Genomic DNA, 27,078 nt, shown 5'->3' with positions numbered 1-27,078 from the left:
CTGTCTAGTAAACAGGAGATCATGAGTTCGATTCTCGTCGGAGCCTGGCTGTTATGTTACTTGACCTAGATTTCGTAGCTATTAAATTTTGAAAAATTAAAACAATAGGGTAAAAGTTCCCATGAGATAATTTAGTTAATTTACTGAAATATTCAGCATTCATATCGCTTCAAAGCAAGGGCTCCGTGGCTTAGTGGTTAATGCGCCTGTCTAGTAAACAGGAGATCATGAGTTCGATTCTCGTCGGAGCCTCGCTGTTATATTACTTGAACTAGATTTCGAAGCTATTAAATTTTGAAAAATTAAAAATAATAGTTGATTTAGATATGCATATATGCAAACAATAGTGTAAAAGTTCCCATGAGATAATTTAGTTAATTTACTAAAATATTCAGCATTCATATCGCTTCAAAGCAATTGCTCCGTGGCTTAGTGGTTAAAGCGCCTGTCTAGTAAACAGGAGATCATGAGTTTGATTCTCGTCGGAGCCTTGCTGTTATGTTACTTGACCTAGATTTCGTAGCTATTAAATTTTGAAAAATTAAAACAATAGGGTAAAAATTCCGAGGAGTTAATTAAGTTAAATTACTGGAATATTCAGCATTCATGTCGCTTAAAAGCAAGGGCTCCGTGGCTTAGTGGTTAATGCGCCTGTCTAGTAAACAGGAGATCATGAGTTCGATTCTCGTCGGAGCCTGGCTGTTATATTACTTGAACTAGATTTCGAAGCTATTAAATTTTGAAAAATTAAAAATAATAGTTGATTTAGATATGCATATATGCAAACAATAGTGTAAATGTTCCCATGAGATAATTTAGTTAATTTACTGAAATATTCAGCATTCATATCGCTTCAAAGCAAGGGCTCCGTGGCTTAGTGGTTAATGCGCCTGTCTAGTAAACAGGAGATCATGAGTTCGATTCTCGTCGGAGCCTGGCTGTTATATTACTTGAACTAGATTTCGAAGCTATTAAATTTTGAAAAATTATAAATAATAGTTGATTTAGATATGCATATAAGCAAACAATAGTGTAAAAGTTCCGATGTGATAATTTAGTTAATTTTCTGAAATATTCAGCATTCATATCGCTTCAAAGCAAGGGCTCCGTGGCTTAGTGGTTAAAGCGCCTGTCTAGTAAACAGGAGATCATGAGTTTGATTCTCGTCGGAGCCTTGCTGTTATGTTACTTGACCTAGATTTCGTAGCTATTAAATTTTGAAAAATTAAAACAATAGGGTAAAAATTCCGAGGAGTTAATTAAGTTAAATTACTGGAATATTCAGCATTCATGTCGCTTAAAAGCAAGGGCTCCGTGGCTTAGTGGTTAATGCGCCTGTCTAGTAAACAGGAGATCATGAGTTCGATTCTCGTCGGAGCCTCGCTGTTATATTACTTGAACTAGATTTCGAAGCTATTAAATTTTGAAAAATTAAAAATAATAGTTGATTTAGATATGCATATAAGCAAACAATAGTGTAAAAGTTCCGATGTGATAATTTAGTTAATTTACTGAAATATTCAGCATTCATATCGCTTCAAAGCAAGGGCTCCGTGGCTTAGTGGTTAATGCGCCTGTCTAGTAAACAGGAGATCATGAGTTCGATTCTCGTCGGAGCCTGGCTGTTATATTACTTGAACTAGATTTCGAAGCTATTAAATTTTGAAAAACTTAAAAATAATAGTTGATTTAGATATGCATATATGCAAACAATAGTGTAAAAGTTCCCATGAGATAATTTAGTTAATTTACTAAAATATTCAGCATTCATATCGCTTCAAAGCAATTGCTCCGTGGCTTAGTGGTTAATGTGCCTGTCTTGTAAACAGGAGATCATGAGTTCGATCCTCTTCGGAGCCTGGCTGTTATGTTACTTGACCTAGATTTCGTAGCTATTAAATTTTGAAAAATTAAAACAATAGGGTAAAAATTCCGATGAGTTAATTTAGTTAAATTACTGAAATATTCAGCATTCATGTCGCTTCAAACCAAGGGCTCCGTGGCTTAGTGGATAAAGCGCCTGTCTTGTAAACAGGAGATCATGAGTTCGATTCTCGTCGGAGCCCAGCTGTTATATTACTTGAACTAGATTTCGAAGCTATTAAATTTTGAAAAATTTAAAATAATAGTTGATTTGCATATAAGCAAACAATAGTGTAAAAGTTCCGATGTGATAATTTAGTTAATTTACTGAAATATTCAGCATTCATATCACTTCAAAGCAAGGGCTCCGTGGCTTAGTGGTTAATGTGCCTGTCTAGTAAACAGGAGATCATGAGTTCGATTCTCGTCGGAGCCTGGCTGTTATGTTACTTGACCTAGATTTCGTAGCTATTAAATTTTGAAAAATTAAAACAATAGGGTAAAAGTTCCCATGAGATAATTTAGTTAATTTACTGAAATATTCAGCATTCATATCGCTTCAAAGCAAGGGCTCCGTGGCTTAGTGGTTAATGCGCCTGTCTAGTAAACAGGAGATCATGAGTTCGATTCTCGTCGGAGCCTCGCTGTTATATTACTTGAACTAGATTTCGAAGCTATTAAATTTTGAAAAATTAAAAATAATAGTTGATTTAGATATGCATATATGCAAACAATAGTGTAAAAGTTCCCATGAGATAATTTAGTTAATTTACTAAAATATTCAGCATTCATATCGCTTCAAAGCAATTGCTCCGTGGCTTAGTGGTTAAAGCGCCTGTCTAGTAAACAGGAGATCATGAGTTTGATTCTCGTCGGAGCCTTGCTGTTATGTTACTTGACCTAGATTTCGTAGCTATTAAATTTTGAAAAATTAAAACAATAGGGTAAAAATTCCGAGGAGTTAATTAAGTTAAATTACTGGAATATTCAGCATTCATGTCGCTTAAAAGCAAGGGCTCCGTGGCTTAGTGGTTAATGCGCCTGTCTAGTAAACAGGAGATCATGAGTTCGATTCTCGTCGGAGCCTGGCTGTTATATTACTTGAACTAGATTTCGAAGCTATTAAATTTTGAAAAATTAAAAATAATAGTTGATTTAGATATGCATATATGCAAACAATAGTGTAAATGTTCCCATGAGATAATTTAGTTAATTTACTGAAATATTCAGCATTCATATCGCTTCAAAGCAAGGGCTCCGTGGCTTAGTGGTTAATGCGCCTGTCTAGTAAACAGGAGATCATGAGTTCGATTCTCGTCGGAGCCTGGCTGTTATATTACTTGAACTAGATTTCGAAGCTATTAAATTTTGAAAAATTATAAATAATAGTTGATTTAGATATGCATATAAGCAAACAATAGTGTAAAAGTTCCGATGTGATAATTTAGTTAATTTTCTGAAATATTCAGCATTCATATCGCTTCAAAGCAAGGGCTCCGTGGCTTAGTGGTTAAAGCGCCTGTCTAGTAAACAGGAGATCATGAGTTTGATTCTCGTCGGAGCCTTGCTGTTATGTTACTTGACCTAGATTTCGTAGCTATTAAATTTTGAAAAATTAAAACAATAGGGTAAAAATTCCGAGGAGTTAATTAAGTTAAATTACTGAAATATTCAGCATTCATGTCGCTTCAAACCAAGGGCTCCGTGGCTTAGTGGATAAAGCGCCTGTCTTGTAAACAGGAGATCATGAGTTCGATTCTCGTCGGAGCCCAGCTGTTATATTACTTGAACTAGATTTCGAAGCTATTAAATTTTGAAAAATTTAAAATAATAGTTGATTTGCATATAAGCAAACAATAGTGTAAAAGTTCCGATGTGATAATTTAGTTAATTTACTGAAATATTCAGCATTCATATCACTTCAAAGCAAGGGCTCCGTGGCTTAGTGGTTAATGTGCCTGTCTAGTAAACAGGAGATCATGAGCTCGATTCTCGTCGGAGCCTGGCTGTTATGTTACTTGACCTAGATTTCGTAGCTATTAAATTTTGAAAAATTAAAACAATAGGGTAAAAGTTCCCATGAGATAATTTAGTTAATTTACTGAAATATTCAGCATTCATATCGCTTCAAAGCAAGGGCTCCGTGGCTTAGTGGTTAATGCGCCTGTCTAGTAAACAGGAGATCATGAGTTCGATTCTCGTCGGAGCCTCGCTGTTATATTACTTGAACTAGATTTCGAAGCTATTAAATTTTGAAAAATTAAAAATAATAGTGGATTTAGATATGCATATAAGCAAACAATAGTGTAAAAGTTCCGATGTGATAATTTAGTTAATTTACTGAAATATTCAGCATTCATATCGCTTCAAAGCAGAGGCTCCGTGGCTTAGTGGTTAATGCGCCTGTCTTGTAAACAGGAGATCATGAGTTCGATTCTCGTCGGAGCCTGGCTGTTATGTTACTTGACCTAGATTTCGTAGCTATTAAATTTTGAAAAATTAAAACAATAGGGTAAAAATTCCGATGAGTTAATTTAGTTAAATTACTGGAATATTCAGCATTCATGTCGCTTAAAACCAAGGGCTCCGTGGCTTAGTGGTTAAAGCGCCTGTCTAGTAAACAGGAGATCATGAGTTCGATTCTCGTCGGAGCCTAGCTGTTATATTACTTGAACTAGATTTCGAAGCTATTAAATTTTGAAAAATTAAAAATAATAGTTGATTTGGTGATGTCCTTCAGCCGAAGCTCTGGCCTCAAGGAGTCTCTTGTTTTCTACTTGGCAACTCAACAAACAACCCTAAAATCTGGGGAAACAACATATCTGAGGAGTTTTTAGCGCTCTCCAATAGCCCACTAATGAAATATTTCATATCTAACTGTGATAAAACACTTACATGTGATACCATTAGGGAACATCTACTTGATATTGGCATAGGAAACTCCATAAAAATAATACCATCGTCCAAAAATACAAATTGGACCCAGAGCTTCATTGTTGAAAGCGCTACCACCTGTGATGACATCATGCTAGACCCAAGTAACTGGCCCAATCCCATAAGAGTGCGACGTTATAGGGATAGACAGAGTACGAAACCTAGTGATTGACAACTGATAAACAATGCAGTTGACAATACATCCCCAGATCGTATTAAAGGTTTACATATCGCACATGTGAACATACGTAGTTTAAAAGCTCATACTACTGATGTAGCTAACATTTTATATACTAATAATATAGATATTCTAGCAATTACGGAAACATGGCTATCACCGGGAATGCCAGATACCCTTTTTACAATTCATGGCTATAACTTAATTCGAAAAGACAGGATAAATAGCGTGGAGGCGGTATTGCCTTGTATTTTAAAGATCATTTAACCATCTGTGAGCTTCTTCTTGAGCATCATCAACCGGACATGTCATCATTGGAATTTCTGTGGTGTTCTCTACTAGAGAAAAACTCCAAGCCATTAAATATAATGTGTTGTTACTGCCCCCCCAGTCTCGATTATAAAACCACATTCGAAGACATCGGTACAGTGATGTCGAAGATCCATTCAAATACCACTGAAGAGTTAATTATTCTGGGTGACTTTAACACGGACCTGCTACAAAAACCAGCAACGGCAAAGACTAAGCTACTAGCATTAACATTGAACTCTCTCACCCAGTTAGTTAAGGACTCTACGCGAATTACTTTCACAAGTTCTACGTTAATAGACCATTGTTACATTTCTCACCCCCAGTATACGAAGTATGTCAAAACTATCCCAAATGGTGCTTCGGACCACGATATTATTCTGGTTATTCGGAAAAAATCCTGTCCTAGACCTCAAAAAATTCTTGCAAAGGTTCGAAATTTCAGACAAGTAAAAATGGACGATTTTATAGAAACACTTAAGCAGGACTTAAATAACATCCAAGTCAACGATGTTAACGAAGCTACTAAACAATTAACTGAAACACTATTTACAAACGTTGACCAATTTATGCCATTCATCCATTACCGTAAATATGTTAAGTCCCCACCATGGCTTAATAATGAAATAAAGTACAATATGCATCTACGCGATTTGGAGAAAAAAAAATCATATAAAGACCCCGCAAAAATATGCAGCTATCGTAACTTAAGAAATAAGGTAACAGCAATGATTCGCAAAGCTAAAAATGATTATTTTCGATACCATCTAGTCCAGGCCTCAAATCCAAAGACTACCTGGAAAAACTTAAAACCTTTTATTAAAAGTAAAAAGCATACGGTTACAGCCCTAAAATCAGACAAAGACGCAAAGCTACAGACAGATAACAACTTAATGGCAGACCAATTTAATAGACACTTCATAAATAACCAGGCTCTCTTGGACATAGATCTAGCTACATTCAACTCTTTTCAACATGTCGGACCTCGACTTCAATTCACAGAAGTTACTGATACACTAATTTTTGAAATAATAAAGAAGTTGCCAAACAGTAGAGCCGTAGGCACTGACGGGATCTCGACCGCGCTTCTTAAGGGCGCAGCAATTTTAATAGCCCCAATTTTGAGAAAAATTATAAACTTAAGCTTTAAATCTGGCATATACCCCGACCAATGGAAGATAGCTAAGGTTATCCCATTATTTAAATCAGGTGACCCTACATTAACAAATAACTACAGAGGCATTTCTATATTACCAAGCATGTCCAAAATTATTGAAAAATGTGTACATACTCAATTAATGAGGTTTAGTATTGACAACAAGATATTTAATGCCACACAATCAGGTTTTGTCCCGGGCCATTCCACCTTGACTGGAACCCTGAACTTACACGAAAATATACTTAAAGAACTCGAGAAAGGCAAATTTGTGGGGGTAGTATTTATAGATCTTAGCAAGGCCTTCGATTGTGTAAACCACGCGATACTAATTAAAATCGTGGAAGGTTGCAACATGGACCAGACCATCACGGACTGGCTCTCCTCATATTTATGTAATCGTAGCCAACAAGTCTGCCTTAACGAATGTAGCTCCCCTTTAAGCCAAATTAAGGCGGGAGTTCCTCAAGGAAGCATTCTGGGCCCCTTGCTATTTAATTTGTATACTAAAGACAATCATCGGGCGGTTGGTGAATCTCTTTTGTCGGAGTATGCCGATGACGAGACTTTACTTGCCTCAGATTGTAATATAACCGCCTTAATTTCCAAACTAGAAACGGATTTCCTAGCCCTTCGTAACGGATTATTTAAAATTGGTTTAGCGACCAATATTTCGAAAACAAACTTTATAATTTTTTCTCCAACTCGCAAACATGCACTCGAAGTCCGCGATATTTCAGTTTTAGGCAAAACAGGAATCATTAGAGTCCCCCTGGTTAAATATTTAGGATTGTATATTGACGAAGATTTTTCATGGAAAACCCATATCGATTACACATGTAAAAAAATAAAAAAAAGAATCTGGCTATTACAACCCCTATTTAATGCTCTAGAAAAGAAAGCGTCATGCAACTTATATAGTGCGCTAATTCAACCCCTATTTGACTACATGAATATTTTCTACGCTGATGGAAATAAGTCATATATGAATCAACTGCAAGTCCTCCAAAACAGTTGTGCGAGGCGAATCTTACATAGAGGGCGACGCTCATCCGCAACTGTCGCTAGGTCTGAGTTGAATTGGTTGGACGTGGAATGCAGATATGAGTTGCATCTTGCAACACTTATTTTTAATATCATAAAGGGAAATACTCCTGATTATATATTAAATATCTTTGATTACGCTCTAAATGGACCTAAAAACTATCAAACTAGAGGCAGCTCATATAATTTATACATGATGAATACCTCTAATAAATTTAATCAAAAACAAATAAAGACTAGAGGCGTAACACTATGGAACAATTTACCAGTGGGTATAAAACAAATTGAATCTAAACCATGTTTTGTAAAGCAAATGAAAATTTATTTGAAACAAAAATAGCTATTGTACATTATGTAATTTAAAAGGCGGACTCCCTCGTAAACCAGAAAATTTCTGAACGGGAATATCCGATGAATAAAGCCCAATATTATTATTATTATTATTATAATTATTAGATATGCATATAAGCAAACAATAGTGTAAAAGTTCCGATGAGATAATTTAGTTAATTTACTGAAATATTCAGATTTCATATCGCTTCAAAGCAAGGGCTCCGTGGCTTAGTGGTTAAAGCGCCTGTCTAGTAAACAGGAGATCATGAGTTCGATTCTCGTCGGAGCCTCGCTGTTATGTTACGTGAACTAGTTTTCGTAACTATTAAATTTTGAAAAATTAAAATAATAGGGCCAAGGTTCCGATGAGATAAGTTAGTTAATTTACTGAAATATTCAGAATTCATATCGCTTCAAAGCAAGGGCTCCGTGGCTTAGTGGTTAAAGCGCCTGTCTAGTAAACAGGAGATCATGAGTTCGATTCTCGTCGGAGCCTGGCTGTTATGTTACTTGAACTAGATTTCGTAGCTATTAAATTTTGAAAAATTAAAATAATAGGGCAAAAGTTCCGATGAGATAATTTAGTTAATTTACTGAAATATTCAGAATTCATATCGCTTCAAAGCAAGGGCTCCGTGGCTTAGTGGTTAAAGCGCCTGTCTTGTAAACAGGAGATCGTGAGTTCGATTCTCGTCGGAGCCTCTATGTTATATTACTTGAACTAGATTTTGAAGCTATTAAATTTTGAAATATTAAAAATAAAAGTTGATTTAGATATGCATAAATGCAAACAATAGTGTATAAGTTCCGATGTGATAATTTAGTTAATTTACTGAAATATTCAGCATTCACGTCGCTTCAAGGCAAGGGCTCCGTGGCTTAGTGGTTAAAGCGCCTGTCTAGCAAACAGGATATCATGAGTTCGATTCTCGTCGGAGCCTCGCTGTTAAGTTACTTGAACTAGATTTCGTAGCTATATAATTTTGAAAAATTAAAATAATAGGGCAAAAGTTCCGATGAGATAATTTAGTTAATTTACTGAAATATTCAGAATTCATATCGCTTCAAAGCAAGGGCTCCGTGGCTTAGTGGTTAAAGCGTCTGTCTAGTAAACAGGAGATCATGAGTTCGATTCTCGTCGGAGCCTCGCTGTAATGTTACTTGAACTAGATTTCGTAGATATATAATTTTGAAAAATTAAAAATAATAGTTGATTTAGATATGCATATATGCAAACAATAGTGTAAAAGTTCCCATGAGATAATTTAGTTAATTTACTGAAATATTCAGCATTCATATCGCTTCAAAGCAAGGGCTCCGTGGCTTAGTGGTTAAAGCGCCTGTCTAGTAAACAGGAGATCATGAGTTCGATTCTCGTCGGAGCCTCGCTGTTATGTTACTTGAACTATATTTCGTAGCTATATAATTTCGAAAAATTAAAATAATAGGGCAAAAGTTCCGATGAGATAATTTAGTTAATTTTCTGAAATATACTGCATTCATATCGCTTCAAAGCAAGGGCTCCGTGGCTTAGTGGTTAAAGCGCATGTCTTGTAAACAGGAGATCATGAGTTCGATTCTCGTCGGAGCCATGCTGTTATATTACTTGAACTAGATTTCGAAGCTATTAAATTTTGAAAAATTAAAAATAATAGTTGATTTAGATATGCAAATATGCAAACAATAGTGTAAAAGTTCCCATGAGATAATTTAGTTAATTTACTGAAATATTCAGATTTCATATCGCTTCAAAGCAAGGGCTCCGTGGCTTAGTGGTTAAAGCGCCTGTCTAGTAAACAGGAGATCATGAGTTCGATTCTCGTCGGAGCCTCGCTGTTATGTTACGTGAACTAGTTTTCGTAACTATTAAATTTTGAAAAATTAAAATAATAGGGCCAAGGTTCCGATGAGATAAGTTAGTTAATTTACTGAAATATTCAGAATTCATATCGCTTCAAAGCAAGGGCTCCGTGGCTTAGTGGACCCGCTTTATGTTCGTAGGGAACGGTCGCATTTTTCGGCTCTCCTGAAAAGTGGATGTTAAGCCTCGGCTATCGAACTTTAAAATATATCTCAGTGGCAGTATCTAGTTTTGTTAAGCCTCGGCTATCGATCTTCAAAATTTATCCGTTGCAACGGTAATTAAACACAACTCTACTTGAACCACCGATGGACATGCACGCAAAGAGTAACGTAATAAATTAACTAATCCCTGTTTTTATAAAAAGCATCATTTTGAACTCATAATAAATCGCGATCGGTTTCGTCAGTTAGTGCTTACGTGGCGGTACGGGCGACCACTGATAACGCGGACAATTGTGCCAGTTGCTGGACAACTGAAAAGTCATAATTTATACCAAACAAGTAATTATGAGTAATAGAAACACAAGAGCCAATTCGAAATCCAACGATGAGACAAATACTGATGAGAAAACCTCCCTTGAGAGTATCATAGGTGCACTGGGAGCAATTACAAAGAAGATAGACAATTTAACAACCACCGTCAATGATACTAATAAATCATTGGCAGCCTTGGATGCCAGACAACAAGTTATGGAAAATTCCCTAACCACGATGCAAAAAGCAATTCAGGACATAGGGGCCATGGATGCTAGGCTAACAACGGTTGAGAACGAGATGATACAAATTGAAAAAAGAGCTAAAAGCAATGCAGAGATCAACACAAGACGAATTGAGCAAATGGAAGTGTCCCTAAAACGCAACAATTTGATAATAAGGGGACTAGATGACGCCGACGGGGAGGATAGAAACGCGCTAAACAGAAAAGTTCAAAACTTAATTACCCAGAAACTAAATTCCTCGATCACGATAACCCCGAGTATGACCTATCGCAAAGGCCCATTTGTTAACGGAAAAACGAGAAATGTAATACTTAAAATGGAAACGTACGATCAAAAAATCAGTCTTCTTTCGAAAAGCACCCAACTCAAAGGTACAAATATGTACCTTGAGCAAGATTACACTCAAAACCAACATCTAGCGAGATATAAACTGAGGCAATTTGCAAAAACCCAACCTGATAAATTTAAATGGAAGTCAACGAATTCAATCTTGATTGGAAATGACACTTATAAGTACGATTACGAGACGCAAACAATAACAAAAATCTAAAACAAATAATACTAACTTAAGAAACCTTTAAAAATAATTTATGTTTAATTTAATCTTCAATAATATACGCAGTGCTCACGCTAACTTTTCCAACCTTTTTACTACTTGTCAAACATTGTTAAAAAATGAAATACATATCTTTGCTTTAGCAGAAACCTGGTACAAAAATGACTTTGGGGAGGCGTACCCGAACTTTAAATTTGTGGGACGAGGCAGGGAGAAGAAGAAAGGGGGAGGTGTGGGGTTTTATATCAAGGACCAAATAATCTTTGAAACTGTAAAAAATGCATGCTGTTGTACAGAGATTGGTGAAATATTTACAATCAAGATTGAAGGAATTTACGTATCGGTAATCTATAGAACAGGGGGAGCCGTAGAAGATTTTCTTGAATTACTAGAGAATACCATAGAAAAGATTGGTCCACTATCAAGCCAAAAAATACTACTTGGAGACTTAAATATAAATCTTTTAGATAAGTCAAACGACGCCAATAGACTTTTAGACTTAACGAGATCCTATGGCTTTAATCAATTAATCAATAGTGCAACTAGGACAACCACACTAACAGCCACCTTAATAGACCATTGTTACGCGAACTTTGCACTTGAGACATATGTTGTTCCGGACGTGCAAGTATCAGACCATGGCTTAATTTACGTAAAACTAAAGTTACCAGACTCCGCGAAGCGAATAATAAAAGTCAGAAACCAATCTAGTTCTAATATCTCAAAATTCATTAATGTCTTAAAAAACCAAACCTGGGACCTTCAAAAAACGGCTAACAGTGATATTGCTTTCAAGTGTTTTCACGAAATCTTTACAGAAGCGTACAACAATTGCTTCCCATACTACGAAGTGAAGAAAAGTGACTCCCACAAATGGATAACGGATAATATAAAAAACTTGCTTAAAAATAGAAAACGATTAAGAACTCTTAGCCTCAAACACCCAACAGAAACTAATATTGTAAATTATAAACAAGCCCGAAATTATTGTAACAATGTAATAAGAAATGCCAGAGCTAAATTTTATAAAAATGCACTGGAGGAAGCTAGCGGAAACCCAAAATTATCCTGGAAACTTATCAATGAACTACTTAACAGAGCGAAAATTAGAGAGCCACCATACAGAGGACTACACCCCAATTACTTTAACGAGTTTTTCAACCCTGATAGGGGAACATCAAAGGAACGAGAAAGCATAGACAAAAATTTATCCAATGTAAAAAACCTCCCAAACTCCCTAACATTACTTGATATGGAAGAGACAGAGACCTTAGCAGTAATTAATAATCTGAAAACAGACTCTTCTCCCGGTTTTGATGACATCTCTACAAAGATAGTGAAAAAGGTTGCCCCGGATATAGTTGGACCGCTGACCTTTCTAATTAACTTATCGTTTAGGACTGGAAAATATCCCGAACTATTGAAAAAAGGAATAATATTACCAATCTTTAAGAAAGGGGAAAAAGATCAGCCAACTAATTACAGGCCGATTACGAAACTTTCCGTGTTCGCAAAAATATTTGACAAATGTTTTTTAGCCCGCCTAAATAGCTTTTGTGAAAAATATGAAATCCTCACCCCCAGCCAATATGGCTTTAGAGAAAAATTGAGTGTAGAAATGGCGCAATTAAAAGTAAACAAACAAATAATTGATCAATTTGAAAAAAATAATTACGCCATAGGTATATTTTTCGACCTCAAAAAAGCGTTCGACTCGGTTAATCATGAACGACTACTAGCCAAAATATACCGCATGGGATTTAGGGGACCAAGTTACGATTGGCTCCAGACATACCTTACAGAGAGGAAAAATCAAACTAGTTTAAATGGTAATCTCTCATCGGAAAGAATAACGTATAAAGGAGTCCCACAGGGATCAGTGCTTTCCCCTCTACTATTTAACCTCTACGTAAATGACCTCGTAATGGTGACTGAAGAAGACGCTCTAACATTATACGCGGACGATACTTTCCACTTAAACGGTGATTCAAATCTTAATCAACTTATACAAAAAACTAACACAGTGCTAAATAATATCGATCGCTGGCTAACGGACAACTTTTTAGAACTAAACTTGGAAAAAACAGTCTTTATGATCTTTACAAGCTTAAATAAACCTCGACTATATCAAAACAAAGTCATGATCGGAAATAAACCATTGAAAGAGGTACAAACGTACAAATACTTGGGATTATTGTTTGACCCGCATTTGAAGTGGAACGACCATGTAGATCATATAGCGAAAAAAGTAGCATATGGTGTCTACACTTTAAGTCAGAACAGAAATATCTTTAACAAAAAAACCAGAACTCAATTATACTATTCGTTTATCTACCCCAATCTTACGTACTGCCTTGCGATATGGGGAAACACTTCCAAACACAACTTAAACCGCCTAATGCTACTGCAAAAAAGAGCCGTGCGAATAGTTGACAAGCAAGCCTACCTAGCCCATACCGAACCTATCTTCGAATCCCTTAAAATATTGAATATCTATAAGTTATATGACTATACTTGCTTAATCCTGGTTTTCAAGACATTACAATCAACAACATACAACCCCTTTAACATCAGTAAATTTTCCTTCTACTTCACACGCAAACCCTATGTTTTGGAATTACCATACGCACGCACAGAGATCAAATACAATTCTATCTTCTACAAAACTGTTAAAATATATAATGATATTAACCCTGCGTGTAATCTAAGCTTAACTCAATTTAAAAAAATGGCCAAGATGTATATAAATAAAAGATCATTTGTATAACAAAAATATTATTGTACTTAGCTATTGTCCACTTAGAGAGTTCAATTTATAACGTATTTATAACGAGGCATAAAAGTCGACATGCGACTTAGCCTCTCTAATATTTTGTAACCAATAACTTAGGAGAACTGAATAAACAATTATTATTATTATTATTATTATTATTATTATTAAGCGCCTGTCTAGTAAACAGGAGATCATGAGTTCGATTCTCGTCGGAGCCTGGCTGTTATGTTACTTGAACTAGATTTCGTAGCTATTAAATTTTGAAAAATTAAAATAATAGGGCAAAAGTTCCGATGAGATAATTTAGTTAATTTACTGAAATATTCAGAATTCATATCGTTCAAAGCAAGGGCTCCGTGGCTTAGTGGTTAAAGCGCCTGTCTTGTAAACAGGAGATCGTGAGTTCGATTCTCGTCGGAGCCTCTATGTTATATTACTTGAACTAGATTTTGAAGCTATTAAATTTTGAAATATTAAAAATAAAAGTTGATTTAGATATGCATAAATGCAAACAATAGTGTATAAGTTCCGATGTGATAATTTAGTTAATTTACTGAAATATTCAGCATTCACGTCGCTTCAAGGCAAGGGCTCCGTGGCTTAGTGGTTAAAGCGCCTGTCTAGCAAACAGGATATCATGAGTTCGATTCTCGTCGGAGCCTCGCTGTTAAGTTACTTGAACTAGATTTCGTAGCTATATAATTTTGAAAAATTAAAATAATAGGGCAAAAGTTCCGATGAGATAATTTAGTTAATTTACTGAAATATTCAGAATTCATATCGCTTCAAAGCAAGGGCTCCGTGGCTTAGTGGTTAAAGCGTCTGTCTAGTAAACAGGAGATCATGAGTTCGATTCTCGTCGGAGCCTCGCTGTTATGTTACTTGAACTAGATTTCGTAGATATATAATTTTGAAAAATTAAAAATAATAGTTGATTTAGATATGCATATATGCAAACAATAGTGTAAAAGTTCCCATGAGATAATTTAGTTAATTTACTGAAATATTCAGCATTCATATCGCTTCAAAGCAAGGGCTCCGTGGCTTAGTGGTTAAAGCGCCTGTCTAGTAAACAGGAGATCATGAGTTCGATTCTCGTCGGAGCCTCGCTGTTATGTTACTTGAACTATATTTCGTAGCTATATAATTTCGAAAAATTAAAATAATAGGGCAAAAGTTCCGATGAGATAATTTAGTTAATTTTCTGAAATATACTGCATTCATATCGCTTCAAAGCAAGGGCTCCGTGGCTTAGTGGTTAAAGCGCATGTCTTGTAAACAGGAGATCATGAGTTCGATTCTCGTCGGAGCCATGCTGTTATATTACTTGAACTAGATTTCGAAGCTATTAAATTTTGAAAAATTAAAAATAATAGTTGATTTAGATATGCAAATATGCAAACAATAGTGTAAAAGTTCCCATGAGATAATTTAGTTAATTTACTGAAATATTCAGCATTCATATCGCTTCAAAGCAAGGGCTCCGTGGCTTAGTGGTTAAAGCGCCTGTGTAGTAAACAGGAGATCATGAGTTCGTTTCTCGTCGGAGCCTCGCTGTTATGTTACTTGAACTATATTTCGTAGCTATATAATTTCGAAAAATTAAAATAATAGGGCAAAAGTTCCGATGAGATAATTTAGTTAATTTTCTGAAATATACTGCATTCATATCGCTTCAAAGCAAGGGCTCCGTGGCTTAGTGGTTAAAGCGCCTGTCTTGTAAACAGGAGATCATGAGTTCGATTCTCGTCGGAGCCTCGCTGTTATATTACTTGAACTAGATTTCGAAGCTATTAAATTTTGAAAAATTAAAAATAATAGTTGATTAAGATATGCATAAATGCAAACAATAGTGTATGAGTTCCGATGTGACAATTTAGTTAATTTACTGAAATATTCAGCATTCACGTCGCTTCAAGGCAAGGGCTCCGTGGCTTAGTGGTTAAAGCGCCTGTCTAGTAAACAGGAGATCATGAGTTCGATTCTCGTCGGAGCCTCGCTGTTATGTTACTTGAACTATATTTCGTAGCTATATAATTTCGAAAAATTAAAATAATAGGGCAAAAGTTCCGATGAGATAATTTAGTTAATTTTCTGAAATATACTGCATTCATATCGCTTCAAAGCAAGGGCTCCGTGGCTTAGTGGTTAAAGCGCCTGTCTTGTAAACAGGAGATCATGAGTTCGATTCTCGTCGGAGCCATGCTGTTATATTACTTGAACTAGATTTCGAAGCTATTAAATTTTGAAAAATTAAAATAATAGGGCAAAAGTTCCGATGAGATAATTTAGTTAATTTACTGAAATATTCAGAATTCATATCGCTTCAAAGCAAGGGCTCCGTGGCTTAGTGGTTAAAGCGCCTGTCTTGTAAACAGGAGATCGTGAGTTCGATTCTCGTCGGAGCCTCTATGTTATATTACTTGAACTAGATTTTGAAGCTATTAAATTTTGAAATATTAAAAATAAAAGTTGATTTAGATATGCATAAATGCAAACAATAGTGTATAAGTTCCGATGTGATAATTTAGTTAATTTACTGAAATATTCAGCATTCACGTCGCTTCAAGGCAAGGGCTCCGTGGCTTAGTGGTTAAAGCGCCTGTCTAGCAAACAGGATATCATGAGTTCGATTCTCGTCGGAGCCTCGCTGTTAAGTTACTTGAACTAGATTTCGTAGCTATATAATTTTGAAAAATTAAAATAATAGGGCAAAAGTTCCGATGAGATAATTTAGTTAATTTACTGAAATATTCAGAATTCATATCGCTTCAAAGCAAGGGCTCCGTGGCTTAGTGGTTAAAGCGCCTGTCTAGTAAAAAGGAGATCATGAGTTCGATTCTCGTCGGAGCCTTACTGTTATGTTACTTGATCTAGATTTCGTAGCTATTAAATTTTGAAAAATTAAAACAATAGGGTAAAAATTCCGATGAGTTAATTTAGTTAAATTACTGGAATATTCAGCATTCATGTCGCTTCAAAGCAAGGGCTCCGTGGCTTAGTGGTTAAAGCGCCTGTCTTGTAAACAGGAGATCATGAGTTCGATTATCGTCGGAGCCTCGCTGTTATGTTACTTGAACTATATTTCGTAGCTATATAATTTCGAAAAATTAAAATAATAGGGCAAAAGTTCCGATGAGATAATTTAGTTAATTTTCTGAAATATACTGCATTCATATCGCTTCAAAGCAAGGGCTCCGTGGCTTAGTGGTTAAAGCGCCTGTCTTGTAAACAGGAGATCATGAGTTCGATTCTCGTCGGAGCCTCGCTGTTATATTACTTGAACTAGATTTCGAAGCTATTAAATTTTGAAAAATTAAAAATAATAGTTGATTAAGATATGCATAAATGCAAACAATAGTGTATGAGTTCCGATGTGACAATTTAGTTAATTTACTGAAATATTCAGCATTCACGTCGCTTCAAGGCAAGGGCTCCGTGGCTTAGTGGTTAAAGCGCCTGTCTAGTAAACAGGAGATCATGAGTTCGATTCTCGTCGGAGCCTCGCTGTTATGTTACTTGAACTATATTTCGTAGCTATATAATTTCGAAAAATTAAAATAATAGGGCAAAAGTTCCGATGAGATAATTTAGTTAATTTTCTGAAATATACTGCATTCATATCGCTTCAAAGCAAGGGCTCCGTGGCTTAGTGGTTAAAGCGCCTGTCTTGTAAACAGGAGATCATGAGTTCGATTCTCGTCGGAGCCATGCTGTTATATTACTTGAACTAGATTTCGAAGCTATTAAATTTTGAAAAATTAAAATAATAAGGCAAAAGTTCCGATGAGATAATTTAGTTAATTTACTGAAATATTCAGAATTCATATCGCTTCAAAGCAAGGGCTCCGTGGCTTAGTGGTTAAAGCGCCTGTCTTGTAAACAGGAGATCGTGAGTTCGATTCTCGTCGGAGCCTCTATGTTATATTACTTGAACTAGATTTTGAAGCTATTAAATTTTGAAATATTAAAAATAAAAGTTGATTTAGATATGCATAAATGCAAACAATAGTGTATAAGTTCCGATGTGATAATTTAGTTAATTTACTGAAATATTCAGCATTCACGTCGCTTCAAGGCAAGGGCTCCGTGGCTTAGTGGTTAAAGCGCCTGTCTAGCAAACAGGATATCATGAGTTCGATTCTCGTCGGAGCCTCGCTGTTAAGTTACTTGAACTAGATTTCGTAGCTATATAATTTTGAAAAATTAAAATAATAGGGCAAAAGTTCCGATGAGATAATTTAGTTAATTTACTGAAATGTTCAGAATTCATATCGCTTCAAAGCAAGGGCTCCGTGGCTTAGTGGTTAAAGCGTCTGTCTAGTAAACAGGAGATCATGAGTTCGATTCTCGTCGGAGCCTCGCTGTTATGTTACTTGAACTAGATTTCGTAGATATATAATTTTGAAAAATTAAAAATAATAGTTGATTTAGATATGCATATATGCAAACAATAGTGTAAAAGTTCCCATGAGATAATTTAGTTAATTTACTGAAATATTCAGCATTCATATCGCTTCAAAGCAAGGGCTCCGTGGCTTAGTGGTTAAAGCGCCTGTCTAGTAAACAGGAGATCATGAGTTCGATTCTCGTCGGAGCCTCGCTGTTATGTTACTTGAACTATATTTCGTAGCTATATAATTTCGAAAAATTAAAATAATAGGGCAAAAGTTCCGATGAGATAATTTAGTTAATTTTCTGAAATATACTGCATTCATATCGCTTCAAAGCAAGGGCTCCGTGGCTTAGTGGTTAAAGCGCCTGTCTTGTAAACAGGAGATCATGAGTTCGATTCTCGTCGGAGCCATGCTGTTATATTACTTGAACTAGATTTCGAAGCTATTAAATTTTGAAAAATTAAAAATAATAGTTGATTTAGATATGCAAATATGCAAACAATAGTGTAAAAGTTCCCATGAGATAATTTAGTTAATTTACTGAAATATTCAGCATTCATATCGCTTCAAAGCAAGGGCTCCGTGGCTTAGTGGTTAAAGCGCCTGTCTTGTAAACAGGAGATCATGAGTTCGATTCTCGTCGGAGCCTCGCTGTTATGTTACTTGAACTAGATTTTGAAGCTATTAAATTTTGAAATATTAAAAATAAAAGTTGATTTAGATATGCATAAATGCAAACAATAGTGTATGAGTTCCGATGTGACAATTTAGTTAATTTACTGAAATATTCAGCATTCATGTCGCTTCAAAGCAAGGGCTCCGTGGTTAAAGCGCCTGTCTTGTAATCAGGAGATCATGAGTTCGATTCTCGTCGGAGCCTTGCTGTTATATTACTTGAACTAGATTTCGAAGCAATTAAATTTTGAAAAATTAAAAATAATAGTTGATTTAGATATGCATATATGCAAACAATAGTGGTTAAAGCGCCTGTCTAGTAAACAGGAGATAATGAGTTCGATTCTCGTCGGAGCCGCGCTGTTAAGTTACTTGAACTAGAATTCGTAGCTATATAATTTTGAAAAATTAAAATAATAGGGCCAAGGTTCCGATGAGATAATTTAGTTAATTTACTGAAATATTCAGAATTCATATCGCTTCAAAGCAAGGGCTCCGTGGCTTAGTGGTTAAAGCGCCTGTCTAGTAAACAGGAGATGATGAGTTCGATTCTCGTCGGAGCCTTACTGTTATGTTACTTGATCTAGATTTCGTAGCTATTAAATTTTGAAAAATTAAAACAATAGGGTAAAAATTCCGATGAGTTAATTTAGTTAAATTATTGGAATATTCAGCATCCATGTCGCTTCAAAGCAAGGGCTCCGTGGCTTAGTGGTTAAAGCGCCTGTCTAGTAAACAGGAGATCATGAGTTCGATTCTCGTCGGAGCGTCGCTGTTATGTTACTTGAACTATATTTCGTAGCTATATAATTTCGAAAAATTAAAATAATAGGGCAAAAGTTCCGATGAGATAATTTAGTTAATTTTCTGAAATATTCTGCATTCATATCGCTTCAAAGCAAGGGCTCCGTGGCTTAGTGGTTAAAGCGCCTGTCTTGTAACCGGGAGATCATGAGTTCGATTCTCGTCGGAGCCTCGCTGTTAAATTACTTGAACTAGATTTCGAAGCTATTAAATTTTGAAAAATTAAAAATAATAGTTGATTTAGATATGCACATATGCAAACAATAGTGTAAAAGTTCCGATGTGATAATTTAGTTAATTTACTGAAATATTCAGAATTCATATCGCTTCAAATCAAGGGCTCCGTGGCTTAGTGGTTAAAGCGCCTGTCTTGTAAACGGGAGATCTTGAGTTCGATTCTCGTCGGAGCCTTGCTGTTATGTTAATTGATCTAGATTTCGTAGCTATATAATTTCGAAAAATTAAAATAATAGTTGATTAAGATATGCATAAATGCAAACAATAGTGTAAAAGTTCCGATGTGATAATTTAGTTAATTTACTGAAATATTCAGCATTCATACCGCTTCAAAGCAAGGGCTCCGTGGCTTAGTGGTTAAAGCGCCTGTCTAGTAAACAGGAGATCATGAGTTCGATTCTCGTCGGAGCCTCGCTGTTATGTTACTTGAACTATATTTCGTAGCTATAAAATTTTGAAATATTAAAATAATAGGGCAAAAGTTCCGATGAGATAATTTAGTTAATTTTCTGAAATATTCTGCATTCAAATCGGTTCAAAGCAAGGGCTTAGTGGTTAAAGCGCCTGTCTTGTAATCAGGAGATCATGAGTTCGATTCTCGTAGGAGCCTTGCTGTTATATTACTTGAACTAGATTTCGAAGCAATTAAATTTTGAAAAATTAAAAATAATAGTTGATTTAGATATGCATATATGCAAACAATAGTGGTTAAAGCGCCTGTCTAGTAAACAGGAGATAATGAGTTCGATTCTCGTCGGAGCCTCGCTGTTAAGTTACTTGAACTAGATTTCGTAGCTATATAATTTTGAAAAATTAAAATAATAGGGCCAAGGTTCCGATGAGATAATTTAGTTAATTTACTGAAATATTCAGAATTTATATCGCTTCAAAGCAAGGGCTCCGTGGCTTAGTGGTTAAAGCGCCTGTCTAGTAAACAGGAAATCATGAGTTCGATTCTCGTCGGAGCCTCGCTGTTATGTTACGTGAACTAGTTTTCGTAACTATTAAATTTTGAAAAATTAAAATAATAGGGCCAAGGTTCCGATGAGATAATTTAGTTAATTTACTGAAATATTCAGAATTCATATCGCTTCAAAGCAAGGGCTCCGTGGCTTAGTGGTAAAAGCACCTGTCTAGTAAACAGGAGATCATGAGTTCGATTCTCGTCGGAGCCTCACTGTTATGTTACTTGAACTAGATTTCGTAGATATATAATTTTGAAAAATTAAAATAATAGGGCAAAAGTTCCGATGAGTTAATTTAGTTAATTTACTGAAATATTCAGCATTCATATCGCTTCAAAGCAAGGGCTCCGTGGCTTAGTGGTTAAAGCGCCTGTCTAGTAAAAAGGAGATCATGAGTTCGATTCTCGTCGGAGCCTTACTGTTATGTTACTTGATCTAGATTTCGTAGCTATTAAATTTTGAAAAATTAAAACAATAGGGTAAAAATTCCGATGAGTTAATTTAGTTAAATTACTGGAATATTCAGCATTCATGTCGCTTCAAAGCAAGGGCTCCGTGGCTTAGTGGTTAAAGCGCCTGTCTTGTAAACAGGAGATCATGAGTTCGATTATCGTCGGAGCCTCGCTGTTATATTACTTGAACTAGATTTCGAGCTATTAAATTTTGAAAAATTAAAAATAATAGTTGATTTAGATATGCATAAATGCAAACAATAGTGTAAAAGTTCCGATGTGATAATTTAGTTAATTTACAGAAATATTCAGCATTCATACCGCTTCAAAGCAAGGGCTCCGTGGCTTTGTGGTTATAGCGCCTGTCAAGTAAACAGGAGATCATGAGTTCGATTCTCGTCGGAGCCTTGTTGTTATGTTCTTGTACTATTTTTTGTAGCTATTAAATTTTGAAAAATTAAAACAATAGGGTAAAAATTCCGATGAGTTAATTTAGTTAAATTACTGGAATATTCAGCATTCATATCGCTTCAAAGCAAGGGCTCCGTGGCTTAGTGGTTAAAGCGCCTGTCTAGTAAACAGGAGAGCATGAGTTCGTTTCTCGTCGGAGCCTCGCTGTTATGTTACTTGAACTAGATTTCGTAGCTATCAAATTTTGAAAAAATTAAAAATAATAGTTTATTTAGATATGTATTTATGCAAACAATAGGGTAAAAGTTCCGATGAGATAATTTAGTTAATTTTCTGAAATATTCAGCATTCATATCGCTTCAAAGCACGCGCTCCATGGCTTAGTGGTTAAAGCGCCTAGTAGGCAGGAGATCATGAGTTCGATTCTCGTCGGAGCCTCGGTGTTATGTTACTTGATCTAGATATCGTCGCTATTAAATTTTGAAAAATTAAAACAATAGGGTAAAAATTCCGATGAGTTAATTTAGTTAAATTACTGGAATATTCAGACTTCCTTTCGCTTCAAAACAAGGGCTCCGTGGCTCAGTGGTTATAGCGCCTGTCTAGTAAACAGGAGATCATGAGTTCCATTCTCGTCGGAGCCTCGCTGTTATGTTACTTGAACTAGATTTCGTCGCTATAAAAATTAAAAATAATAGTTGATTTAGATATGCATTTATGCAAACAATAGGGTAAAAGTTCCGATGAGATAATTTAGTTAATTTACTGAAATATTCAGCATTCATATCGCTTCAAAGCAAGGGCTCCGTGGCTTGGTGGTTAAAAAGTCTGTCTCGTAAACAAGAGATCATGAGTTCGATTCTCGTCGGAGCCTTGTTGTTATGTTCTTGTACTATTTTTCGTAGCTATTAAATTTTGAAAAATTAAAACAATAGGGTAAAAATTCCGATGAGTTAATTTAGTTAAATTACTGGAATATTCAGCATTCATGTCGCTTCAAAGCAAGGGCTCCGTGGCTTAGTGGTTAAAGCGCCTGTCTCGTAAACAGGAGATCATAAGTTCGATTCTCGTCGGAGCCTCGCTGTTATGTTACTTGAACTTGATTTCGTAGCTATCAAATTTTGAAAAAATGAAAAATAATAGTTGATTTTGATATGTATTTATGCAAACAATAGGGTAAAAGTTCCGATGAGATAATTTAGTTAATTTTTTGAAATATTCAGCATTCATATCGCTTCAAAGCAAGGGCTCCGTGGCTTAGTGGTTAAAGCGCCTGTCTAGTAAACAGGAGATCATGAATTCGATTCTCGTCGGAGCCTCGCTGTTAAGTTACTTGAAGTAGATTTCGTAGCTATATAATTTTGAAAAATTAAAATAATAGGGCAAAAGTTCCGATGAGATAATTTAGTTAATTTACTGAAATATTCAGAATTCATATCGCTTCAAAGCAAGGGCTCCGTGGCTTAGTGGTTAAAGCGCCTGTCTAGTAAACAGGAGATCATGAGTTCGATTCTCGTCGGAGCCTTGCTGTTATGTTACTTGATCTAGATTTCGTAGCTATTAAATTTTGAAAAATTAAAACAATAGGGTAAAAATTCCCATGAGTTAATTTAGTTAAATTATTGGAATATTCAGCATCCATGTCGCTTCAAAGCAAGGGCTCCGTGGCTTAGTGGTTAAAGCGCCTGTCTAGTAAACAGGAGATCATGAGTTCGATTCTCGTCGGAGCCTCGCTGTTATGTTACTTGAACTATATTTCGTAGCTATATAATTTTGAAAAATTAAAATAATAGGGCAAAAGTTCCGATGAGATAATTTAGTTAATTTTTTGAAATATTCTGCATTCAAATCGCTTCAAAGCAAGGGTTCCGTGGGTTAGTGGTTAAAGCGCCTGTGTTGTAATCAGGAGATCATGAGTTCGATTCTCGTCGGAGCCTTGCTGTTATATTACTTGAACTAGATTTTGAAGCTATTAAATTTTGAAAAATTAAAAATAATAGTTGATTTAGATATGCATATATGCAAACAATAGTGGTTAAAGCGCCTGTCTAGTAAACAGGAGATAATGAGTTCGATTCTCGTCGGAGCCTCGCTGTTAAGTTACTTGAACTAGATTTCGTAGCTATATAATTTTGAAATATTAAAATAATAGGGCAAAAGTTCCGATGAGATAATTTAGTTAAATTACTGGAATATTCAGCATTCATGTCGCTTCAAAGCAAGGGCTCCGTGGCTTAGTGGTTAAAGCGCCTGTCTAGTAAACAGGGGATCATGAGTTCGATTCTCGTCGGAGCCTCGCTGTTATGTTACTTGAACTCGATTTCGTAGATATATAATTTTGAAAAATTAAAATAATAGGGCAAAAGTTCCGATGAGTTAATTTAGTTAATTTACTGAAATATTCAGCATTCATATCGCTTCAAAGCTAGGGCTCCGTGGCTTAGTGGTTAAAGCGCCTGTCTCGTAAACAGGAGATCATGAGTTCGATTCTCGTCGGAGCCTTACTGTTATGTTACTTGATCTAGATTTCGTAGCTATTAAATTTTGAAAAATTAAAACAATAGGGTTAAAATTCCGATCAGTTAATTTAGTTAAATTATTGGAATATTCAGCATCCATGTCGCTTCAAAGCAAGGGCTCCGTGGTTTAGTGGTAAAAGCGCCTATCCTTAAACAGGAGATCATGTTTTCGATTCTCGTCGGAGCCTCGCTGTTATGTTACTTGAACTATATTTCGTAGCTATATAATTTCGAAAAATTAAAATAATAGGGCAAAAGTTCCGTTGAGATAATTTAGTTAATTTACTGAAATATTCAGCATTCATATCGCTTCAAAGCAAGGGCTCCGTGGCTTAGTGGTTAAAGCGCCTGTCTTGTAAACAGGAGATCATGAGTTCGATTCTCGTCGGAGCCTCGCTGTTATATTACGTGAACTAGATTTCGTAGCTATCAAATTTTGAAAAAATTAAAAATAATATTTGATTTAGATATGCATTTATGCAAACAATAGGGTAAAAGTTCCGATGAGATAATTTAGTTAATTTACTGAAATATTCAGAATTCATACCACTTCAAAGCAAGGGCTCCGTGGGTTAGTGGTTAAAGCGCCTGTCTAGTAAACAGGTGATCATGAGTTCGATTCTCGTCGGAGCCTCGCTGTTATGTTACTTGAACTATTTTTCTTAGCTATATAATTTCGAAAAATTAAAATAATAGGGCAAAAGTTCCGATGAGATAATTTAGTTAATTTTCTGAAATATTCTGCATTCATATCGCTTCAAAGCAAGGGCTCCGTGGCTTAGTGGTTAAAGCGCCTGTCTTGTAAACAGGAGATCATGAGTTCGATTCTCGTCGGAGCCTTACTGTTATGTTACTTGATCTAGATTTCGTAGCTATTAAATTTGGAAAAATTAAAACAATAGGGTTAAAATTCCGATGAGTTAATTTAGTTAAATTATTGGAATATTCAGCATCCATGTCGCTTCAAAGCAAGGGCTCCGTGGTTTAGTGGTAAAAGCGCCTATCTTGTAAACAGGAGATCATGAGTTCGATTCTTGTCGGAGCCTCGGTGTTATGTTACTTGAACTAGATTTCGTAGCTATATAATTTTGAAAAATTAAAATAATAGGGCAAAAGTTCCGATGAGATAATTTAGTTAATTTACTGAAATATTCAGAATTCATATCGCTTCAAAGCAAGGGCTCCGTGGCTTAGTGGTTAAAGCGCCTGTCTTGTAAACAGGAGATCATGAGTTCGACTCTCGTCGGAGCTTCGCTGTTATATTACGTGAACTAGTTTTCGTAACTATTAAATTTTGAAAAATTAAAAATAATAGTTGATTTAGATATGCATATATGCAAACAATAGTGTAAAAGTTCCGATGAGATAATTTAGTTAATTTACTGAAATATTCAGAATTCATACCACTTCAAAGCAAGGGCTCCGTGGCTTAGTGGTTAAAGCGCCTGTCTAGTAAACAGGAGATCATGAGTTCGATTCTCGTCGGAGCCTCGCTGTTATGTTACTTGAACTATTTTTACCTCTCCGAGTGACGTATGTCACGGAGAGGTTCTGTAACGATCGTGTGTGCCCGTATGTGTGTGTGTGTGTGTGTGTCAGGCTGTTGTTATTGACTTACACCCCAGGGGACCGCGTTCGCAGTTTCCGAATCGAAGCAAATGTGTTCGCCATTTCCGGACCGCATTCACAGTTCCCGGAAAATTCAAAACTTGAGGCTATCCACAATTCAACTGGCCACTACTATTTCATCTGACTAGTCAATTGTCCATTCCACAGGAACACCAATCTGTATTCACTGGCTTCTAACACCACCACCTTCTGGGCGTTGCTTTTGTCCATCCCACATGGACACCAGTCTGTACACCTGGCTTCTACACCACCATCTTCTCGTCTTTGTTTTTGTCCATGCCACGTGGACACCAGTCTGTACACCTGGCTTCTACACCACCATCTTCTGGTCATTGTTTTTGTCCATCCCACATGGACACCAGTCTGTACACCTGGCTTCTACACCGCCATCTTCTGGTCATTGTTTTTGTCCATCCCTCATGGACACCAGTCTGTACACCTGGCTTCTACACCACCATCTTCTGGTCATGGTTTTTGTCCATCCCACATGGACACCAGCCTGCACACCTGGCTTCTACTCCATCATCATCCTTAAGGTTAAGACATACGCGGCGATCGGCCAGGGTTACGAGAAACGTCCGGCCTCCCAATGGCGGGGCTTCCACCAAAGGTTCACGCAATTGCGCTGTTCTTATCCATAGCTGCGATTCGAAATCCTTATATATACTACCTATTAGAATAAGGTGAAGCAACCGGCGTATGCTTCATTTTAAACGCCTATATTAGTCAAGTCTCTCAAGAATGTTTAATTGTTCTTTATCAAGACGATGTAACGCTCAATAAGGAGAACAACTAACGAAGAAAATATTTAATATTAATTATATTTATTTTAATATTTAAGATAATCTTGTTTCTAAACTCAAAATTAAAACGGAAAGAGTTAAAAAGCAGTCTATTTTTTTTTGTCTGTGTGTGTCTGTCCGTTGTCACACTAGTGCGCCGAGTTAGCAGTTCGCTTTGTTTTGATGTGTTAAGAAATCCTACAGAACCTTAATATTCACTTTTTCATAATATAAAGTGAATATGTGGAAATCTTTTTCGTAATTACGATGCATTTAGTACTTTTGTAGCTTTAAAGCTCTGTTTCACTTTGATATTCCAAGAATGTTTTTTAATATTGTTATTTGAAATGGATGTTTATATATTACTTAAGCTATACTACATCTGTTTATAGCATAATCCTTTCTATAGTGATTTCAAAACGAACGCAACGATATTGGTCAAATGTACTTTTATTTGTCAATAGGCCTAGTGAACCAAA

At 35.9% G+C, this 27,078-nt stretch overlaps 1 protein-coding gene and 53 non-coding genes across 54 annotated transcripts; all 54 read left to right on the top strand.

Moving 5' to 3' along the window:
- The first annotated feature begins 1,102 nt into the window (after window positions 1-1,102).
- Window positions 1,103-1,175, top strand: TRNAT-AGU (transfer RNA threonine (anticodon AGU)). The gene has a single exon. It is a non-coding gene; the product is annotated as a tRNA-Thr (tRNA).
- Window positions 1,176-1,993: 818 nt separating this feature from the next.
- On the top strand, window positions 1,994-2,066 carry TRNAT-UGU (transfer RNA threonine (anticodon UGU)). The gene has a single exon. It is a non-coding gene; the product is annotated as a tRNA-Thr (tRNA).
- Window positions 2,067-3,355: 1,289 nt separating this feature from the next.
- On the top strand, window positions 3,356-3,428 carry TRNAT-AGU (transfer RNA threonine (anticodon AGU)). The gene has a single exon. It is a non-coding gene; the product is annotated as a tRNA-Thr (tRNA).
- A 133-nt stretch (window positions 3,429-3,561) lies between these two features.
- Window positions 3,562-3,634, top strand: TRNAT-UGU (transfer RNA threonine (anticodon UGU)). The gene has a single exon. It is a non-coding gene; the product is annotated as a tRNA-Thr (tRNA).
- Window positions 3,635-4,239: 605 nt separating this feature from the next.
- On the top strand, window positions 4,240-4,312 carry TRNAT-UGU (transfer RNA threonine (anticodon UGU)). The gene has a single exon. It is a non-coding gene; the product is annotated as a tRNA-Thr (tRNA).
- Window positions 4,313-4,445: 133 nt separating this feature from the next.
- On the top strand, window positions 4,446-4,518 carry TRNAT-AGU (transfer RNA threonine (anticodon AGU)). The gene has a single exon. It is a non-coding gene; the product is annotated as a tRNA-Thr (tRNA).
- Window positions 4,519-8,034: 3,516 nt separating this feature from the next.
- On the top strand, window positions 8,035-8,107 carry TRNAT-AGU (transfer RNA threonine (anticodon AGU)). Its single transcript has one exon. It is a non-coding gene; the product is annotated as a tRNA-Thr (tRNA).
- A 133-nt stretch (window positions 8,108-8,240) lies between these two features.
- Window positions 8,241-8,313, top strand: TRNAT-AGU (transfer RNA threonine (anticodon AGU)). The gene has a single exon. It is a non-coding gene; the product is annotated as a tRNA-Thr (tRNA).
- A 133-nt stretch (window positions 8,314-8,446) lies between these two features.
- Window positions 8,447-8,519, top strand: TRNAT-UGU (transfer RNA threonine (anticodon UGU)). The gene has a single exon. It is a non-coding gene; the product is annotated as a tRNA-Thr (tRNA).
- A 166-nt stretch (window positions 8,520-8,685) lies between these two features.
- TRNAA-AGC (transfer RNA alanine (anticodon AGC)) lies at window positions 8,686-8,758 on the top strand. The gene has a single exon. It is a non-coding gene; the product is annotated as a tRNA-Ala (tRNA).
- A 133-nt stretch (window positions 8,759-8,891) lies between these two features.
- On the top strand, window positions 8,892-8,964 carry TRNAT-AGU (transfer RNA threonine (anticodon AGU)). The gene has a single exon. It is a non-coding gene; the product is annotated as a tRNA-Thr (tRNA).
- A 166-nt stretch (window positions 8,965-9,130) lies between these two features.
- Window positions 9,131-9,203, top strand: TRNAT-AGU (transfer RNA threonine (anticodon AGU)). The gene has a single exon. It is a non-coding gene; the product is annotated as a tRNA-Thr (tRNA).
- A 133-nt stretch (window positions 9,204-9,336) lies between these two features.
- On the top strand, window positions 9,337-9,409 carry TRNAT-UGU (transfer RNA threonine (anticodon UGU)). Its single transcript has one exon. It is a non-coding gene; the product is annotated as a tRNA-Thr (tRNA).
- A 166-nt stretch (window positions 9,410-9,575) lies between these two features.
- Window positions 9,576-9,648, top strand: TRNAT-AGU (transfer RNA threonine (anticodon AGU)). The gene has a single exon. It is a non-coding gene; the product is annotated as a tRNA-Thr (tRNA).
- Window positions 9,649-9,837: 189 nt separating this feature from the next.
- Window positions 9,838-11,049, top strand: LOC149697331 (uncharacterized). The gene has a single exon (XM_089867247.1). The coding sequence runs from the start codon at window positions 10,188-10,190 to the stop codon at window positions 10,947-10,949; it is 762 nt and encodes a 253-aa protein (XP_089723373.1). The 5' UTR covers window positions 9,838-10,187; the 3' UTR covers window positions 10,950-11,049.
- Window positions 11,050-14,078: 3,029 nt separating this feature from the next.
- Window positions 14,079-14,151, top strand: TRNAT-UGU (transfer RNA threonine (anticodon UGU)). Its single transcript has one exon. It is a non-coding gene; the product is annotated as a tRNA-Thr (tRNA).
- Window positions 14,152-14,317: 166 nt separating this feature from the next.
- On the top strand, window positions 14,318-14,390 carry TRNAA-AGC (transfer RNA alanine (anticodon AGC)). Its single transcript has one exon. It is a non-coding gene; the product is annotated as a tRNA-Ala (tRNA).
- Window positions 14,391-14,523: 133 nt separating this feature from the next.
- On the top strand, window positions 14,524-14,596 carry TRNAT-AGU (transfer RNA threonine (anticodon AGU)). The gene has a single exon. It is a non-coding gene; the product is annotated as a tRNA-Thr (tRNA).
- Window positions 14,597-14,762: 166 nt separating this feature from the next.
- TRNAT-AGU (transfer RNA threonine (anticodon AGU)) lies at window positions 14,763-14,835 on the top strand. The gene has a single exon. It is a non-coding gene; the product is annotated as a tRNA-Thr (tRNA).
- Window positions 14,836-14,968: 133 nt separating this feature from the next.
- On the top strand, window positions 14,969-15,041 carry TRNAT-UGU (transfer RNA threonine (anticodon UGU)). The gene has a single exon. It is a non-coding gene; the product is annotated as a tRNA-Thr (tRNA).
- Window positions 15,042-15,413: 372 nt separating this feature from the next.
- Window positions 15,414-15,486, top strand: TRNAT-UGU (transfer RNA threonine (anticodon UGU)). Its single transcript has one exon. It is a non-coding gene; the product is annotated as a tRNA-Thr (tRNA).
- Window positions 15,487-15,652: 166 nt separating this feature from the next.
- Window positions 15,653-15,725, top strand: TRNAT-AGU (transfer RNA threonine (anticodon AGU)). Its single transcript has one exon. It is a non-coding gene; the product is annotated as a tRNA-Thr (tRNA).
- Window positions 15,726-15,858: 133 nt separating this feature from the next.
- Window positions 15,859-15,931, top strand: TRNAT-UGU (transfer RNA threonine (anticodon UGU)). Its single transcript has one exon. It is a non-coding gene; the product is annotated as a tRNA-Thr (tRNA).
- A 133-nt stretch (window positions 15,932-16,064) lies between these two features.
- TRNAT-UGU (transfer RNA threonine (anticodon UGU)) lies at window positions 16,065-16,137 on the top strand. The gene has a single exon. It is a non-coding gene; the product is annotated as a tRNA-Thr (tRNA).
- Window positions 16,138-16,303: 166 nt separating this feature from the next.
- TRNAA-AGC (transfer RNA alanine (anticodon AGC)) lies at window positions 16,304-16,376 on the top strand. Its single transcript has one exon. It is a non-coding gene; the product is annotated as a tRNA-Ala (tRNA).
- A 339-nt stretch (window positions 16,377-16,715) lies between these two features.
- Window positions 16,716-16,788, top strand: TRNAT-UGU (transfer RNA threonine (anticodon UGU)). Its single transcript has one exon. It is a non-coding gene; the product is annotated as a tRNA-Thr (tRNA).
- A 133-nt stretch (window positions 16,789-16,921) lies between these two features.
- On the top strand, window positions 16,922-16,994 carry TRNAT-UGU (transfer RNA threonine (anticodon UGU)). The gene has a single exon. It is a non-coding gene; the product is annotated as a tRNA-Thr (tRNA).
- Window positions 16,995-17,160: 166 nt separating this feature from the next.
- On the top strand, window positions 17,161-17,233 carry TRNAT-AGU (transfer RNA threonine (anticodon AGU)). Its single transcript has one exon. It is a non-coding gene; the product is annotated as a tRNA-Thr (tRNA).
- Window positions 17,234-17,366: 133 nt separating this feature from the next.
- Window positions 17,367-17,439, top strand: TRNAT-UGU (transfer RNA threonine (anticodon UGU)). The gene has a single exon. It is a non-coding gene; the product is annotated as a tRNA-Thr (tRNA).
- A 133-nt stretch (window positions 17,440-17,572) lies between these two features.
- Window positions 17,573-17,645, top strand: TRNAT-UGU (transfer RNA threonine (anticodon UGU)). The gene has a single exon. It is a non-coding gene; the product is annotated as a tRNA-Thr (tRNA).
- Window positions 17,646-17,811: 166 nt separating this feature from the next.
- On the top strand, window positions 17,812-17,884 carry TRNAA-AGC (transfer RNA alanine (anticodon AGC)). Its single transcript has one exon. It is a non-coding gene; the product is annotated as a tRNA-Ala (tRNA).
- Window positions 17,885-18,017: 133 nt separating this feature from the next.
- Window positions 18,018-18,090, top strand: TRNAT-AGU (transfer RNA threonine (anticodon AGU)). The gene has a single exon. It is a non-coding gene; the product is annotated as a tRNA-Thr (tRNA).
- Window positions 18,091-18,256: 166 nt separating this feature from the next.
- Window positions 18,257-18,329, top strand: TRNAT-AGU (transfer RNA threonine (anticodon AGU)). The gene has a single exon. It is a non-coding gene; the product is annotated as a tRNA-Thr (tRNA).
- Window positions 18,330-18,462: 133 nt separating this feature from the next.
- TRNAT-UGU (transfer RNA threonine (anticodon UGU)) lies at window positions 18,463-18,535 on the top strand. The gene has a single exon. It is a non-coding gene; the product is annotated as a tRNA-Thr (tRNA).
- A 166-nt stretch (window positions 18,536-18,701) lies between these two features.
- TRNAT-UGU (transfer RNA threonine (anticodon UGU)) lies at window positions 18,702-18,774 on the top strand. The gene has a single exon. It is a non-coding gene; the product is annotated as a tRNA-Thr (tRNA).
- A 517-nt stretch (window positions 18,775-19,291) lies between these two features.
- TRNAT-AGU (transfer RNA threonine (anticodon AGU)) lies at window positions 19,292-19,364 on the top strand. The gene has a single exon. It is a non-coding gene; the product is annotated as a tRNA-Thr (tRNA).
- Window positions 19,365-19,497: 133 nt separating this feature from the next.
- On the top strand, window positions 19,498-19,572 carry TRNAT-AGU (transfer RNA threonine (anticodon AGU)). The gene has a single exon. It is a non-coding gene; the product is annotated as a tRNA-Thr (tRNA).
- A 131-nt stretch (window positions 19,573-19,703) lies between these two features.
- TRNAT-UGU (transfer RNA threonine (anticodon UGU)) lies at window positions 19,704-19,776 on the top strand. Its single transcript has one exon. It is a non-coding gene; the product is annotated as a tRNA-Thr (tRNA).
- Window positions 19,777-19,942: 166 nt separating this feature from the next.
- Window positions 19,943-20,015, top strand: TRNAT-UGU (transfer RNA threonine (anticodon UGU)). Its single transcript has one exon. It is a non-coding gene; the product is annotated as a tRNA-Thr (tRNA).
- Window positions 20,016-20,180: 165 nt separating this feature from the next.
- Window positions 20,181-20,253, top strand: TRNAT-AGU (transfer RNA threonine (anticodon AGU)). Its single transcript has one exon. It is a non-coding gene; the product is annotated as a tRNA-Thr (tRNA).
- A 484-nt stretch (window positions 20,254-20,737) lies between these two features.
- Window positions 20,738-20,810, top strand: TRNAT-AGU (transfer RNA threonine (anticodon AGU)). The gene has a single exon. It is a non-coding gene; the product is annotated as a tRNA-Thr (tRNA).
- Window positions 20,811-20,943: 133 nt separating this feature from the next.
- TRNAT-AGU (transfer RNA threonine (anticodon AGU)) lies at window positions 20,944-21,016 on the top strand. The gene has a single exon. It is a non-coding gene; the product is annotated as a tRNA-Thr (tRNA).
- Window positions 21,017-21,355: 339 nt separating this feature from the next.
- On the top strand, window positions 21,356-21,428 carry TRNAT-UGU (transfer RNA threonine (anticodon UGU)). Its single transcript has one exon. It is a non-coding gene; the product is annotated as a tRNA-Thr (tRNA).
- Window positions 21,429-21,798: 370 nt separating this feature from the next.
- Window positions 21,799-21,871, top strand: TRNAT-AGU (transfer RNA threonine (anticodon AGU)). Its single transcript has one exon. It is a non-coding gene; the product is annotated as a tRNA-Thr (tRNA).
- Window positions 21,872-22,675: 804 nt separating this feature from the next.
- On the top strand, window positions 22,676-22,748 carry TRNAT-CGU (transfer RNA threonine (anticodon CGU)). The gene has a single exon. It is a non-coding gene; the product is annotated as a tRNA-Thr (tRNA).
- Window positions 22,749-22,915: 167 nt separating this feature from the next.
- Window positions 22,916-22,988, top strand: TRNAT-AGU (transfer RNA threonine (anticodon AGU)). Its single transcript has one exon. It is a non-coding gene; the product is annotated as a tRNA-Thr (tRNA).
- A 133-nt stretch (window positions 22,989-23,121) lies between these two features.
- TRNAT-AGU (transfer RNA threonine (anticodon AGU)) lies at window positions 23,122-23,194 on the top strand. The gene has a single exon. It is a non-coding gene; the product is annotated as a tRNA-Thr (tRNA).
- A 133-nt stretch (window positions 23,195-23,327) lies between these two features.
- On the top strand, window positions 23,328-23,400 carry TRNAT-AGU (transfer RNA threonine (anticodon AGU)). Its single transcript has one exon. It is a non-coding gene; the product is annotated as a tRNA-Thr (tRNA).
- A 492-nt stretch (window positions 23,401-23,892) lies between these two features.
- Window positions 23,893-23,965, top strand: TRNAT-AGU (transfer RNA threonine (anticodon AGU)). The gene has a single exon. It is a non-coding gene; the product is annotated as a tRNA-Thr (tRNA).
- A 133-nt stretch (window positions 23,966-24,098) lies between these two features.
- Window positions 24,099-24,171, top strand: TRNAT-CGU (transfer RNA threonine (anticodon CGU)). The gene has a single exon. It is a non-coding gene; the product is annotated as a tRNA-Thr (tRNA).
- A 338-nt stretch (window positions 24,172-24,509) lies between these two features.
- Window positions 24,510-24,582, top strand: TRNAT-UGU (transfer RNA threonine (anticodon UGU)). Its single transcript has one exon. It is a non-coding gene; the product is annotated as a tRNA-Thr (tRNA).
- Window positions 24,583-24,955: 373 nt separating this feature from the next.
- Window positions 24,956-25,028, top strand: TRNAT-UGU (transfer RNA threonine (anticodon UGU)). The gene has a single exon. It is a non-coding gene; the product is annotated as a tRNA-Thr (tRNA).
- Window positions 25,029-25,367: 339 nt separating this feature from the next.
- Window positions 25,368-25,440, top strand: TRNAT-UGU (transfer RNA threonine (anticodon UGU)). Its single transcript has one exon. It is a non-coding gene; the product is annotated as a tRNA-Thr (tRNA).
- A 166-nt stretch (window positions 25,441-25,606) lies between these two features.
- Window positions 25,607-25,679, top strand: TRNAT-AGU (transfer RNA threonine (anticodon AGU)). The gene has a single exon. It is a non-coding gene; the product is annotated as a tRNA-Thr (tRNA).
- Window positions 25,680-27,078: the final 1,399 nt, after the last annotated feature.

The sequence above is a fragment of the Phalangium opilio genome, unplaced genomic scaffold (assembly GCF_054372755.1).
Source record: "Phalangium opilio isolate 3A_F unplaced genomic scaffold, DU_Popi_V2 ptg000019l_1, whole genome shotgun sequence".
Taxonomy (NCBI): Eukaryota; Metazoa; Arthropoda; class Arachnida; order Opiliones; family Phalangiidae; genus Phalangium; species Phalangium opilio.
Note: the sequence above shows the minus strand (reverse complement) of the source record. Positions and strands in the feature narration are given on the sequence as shown.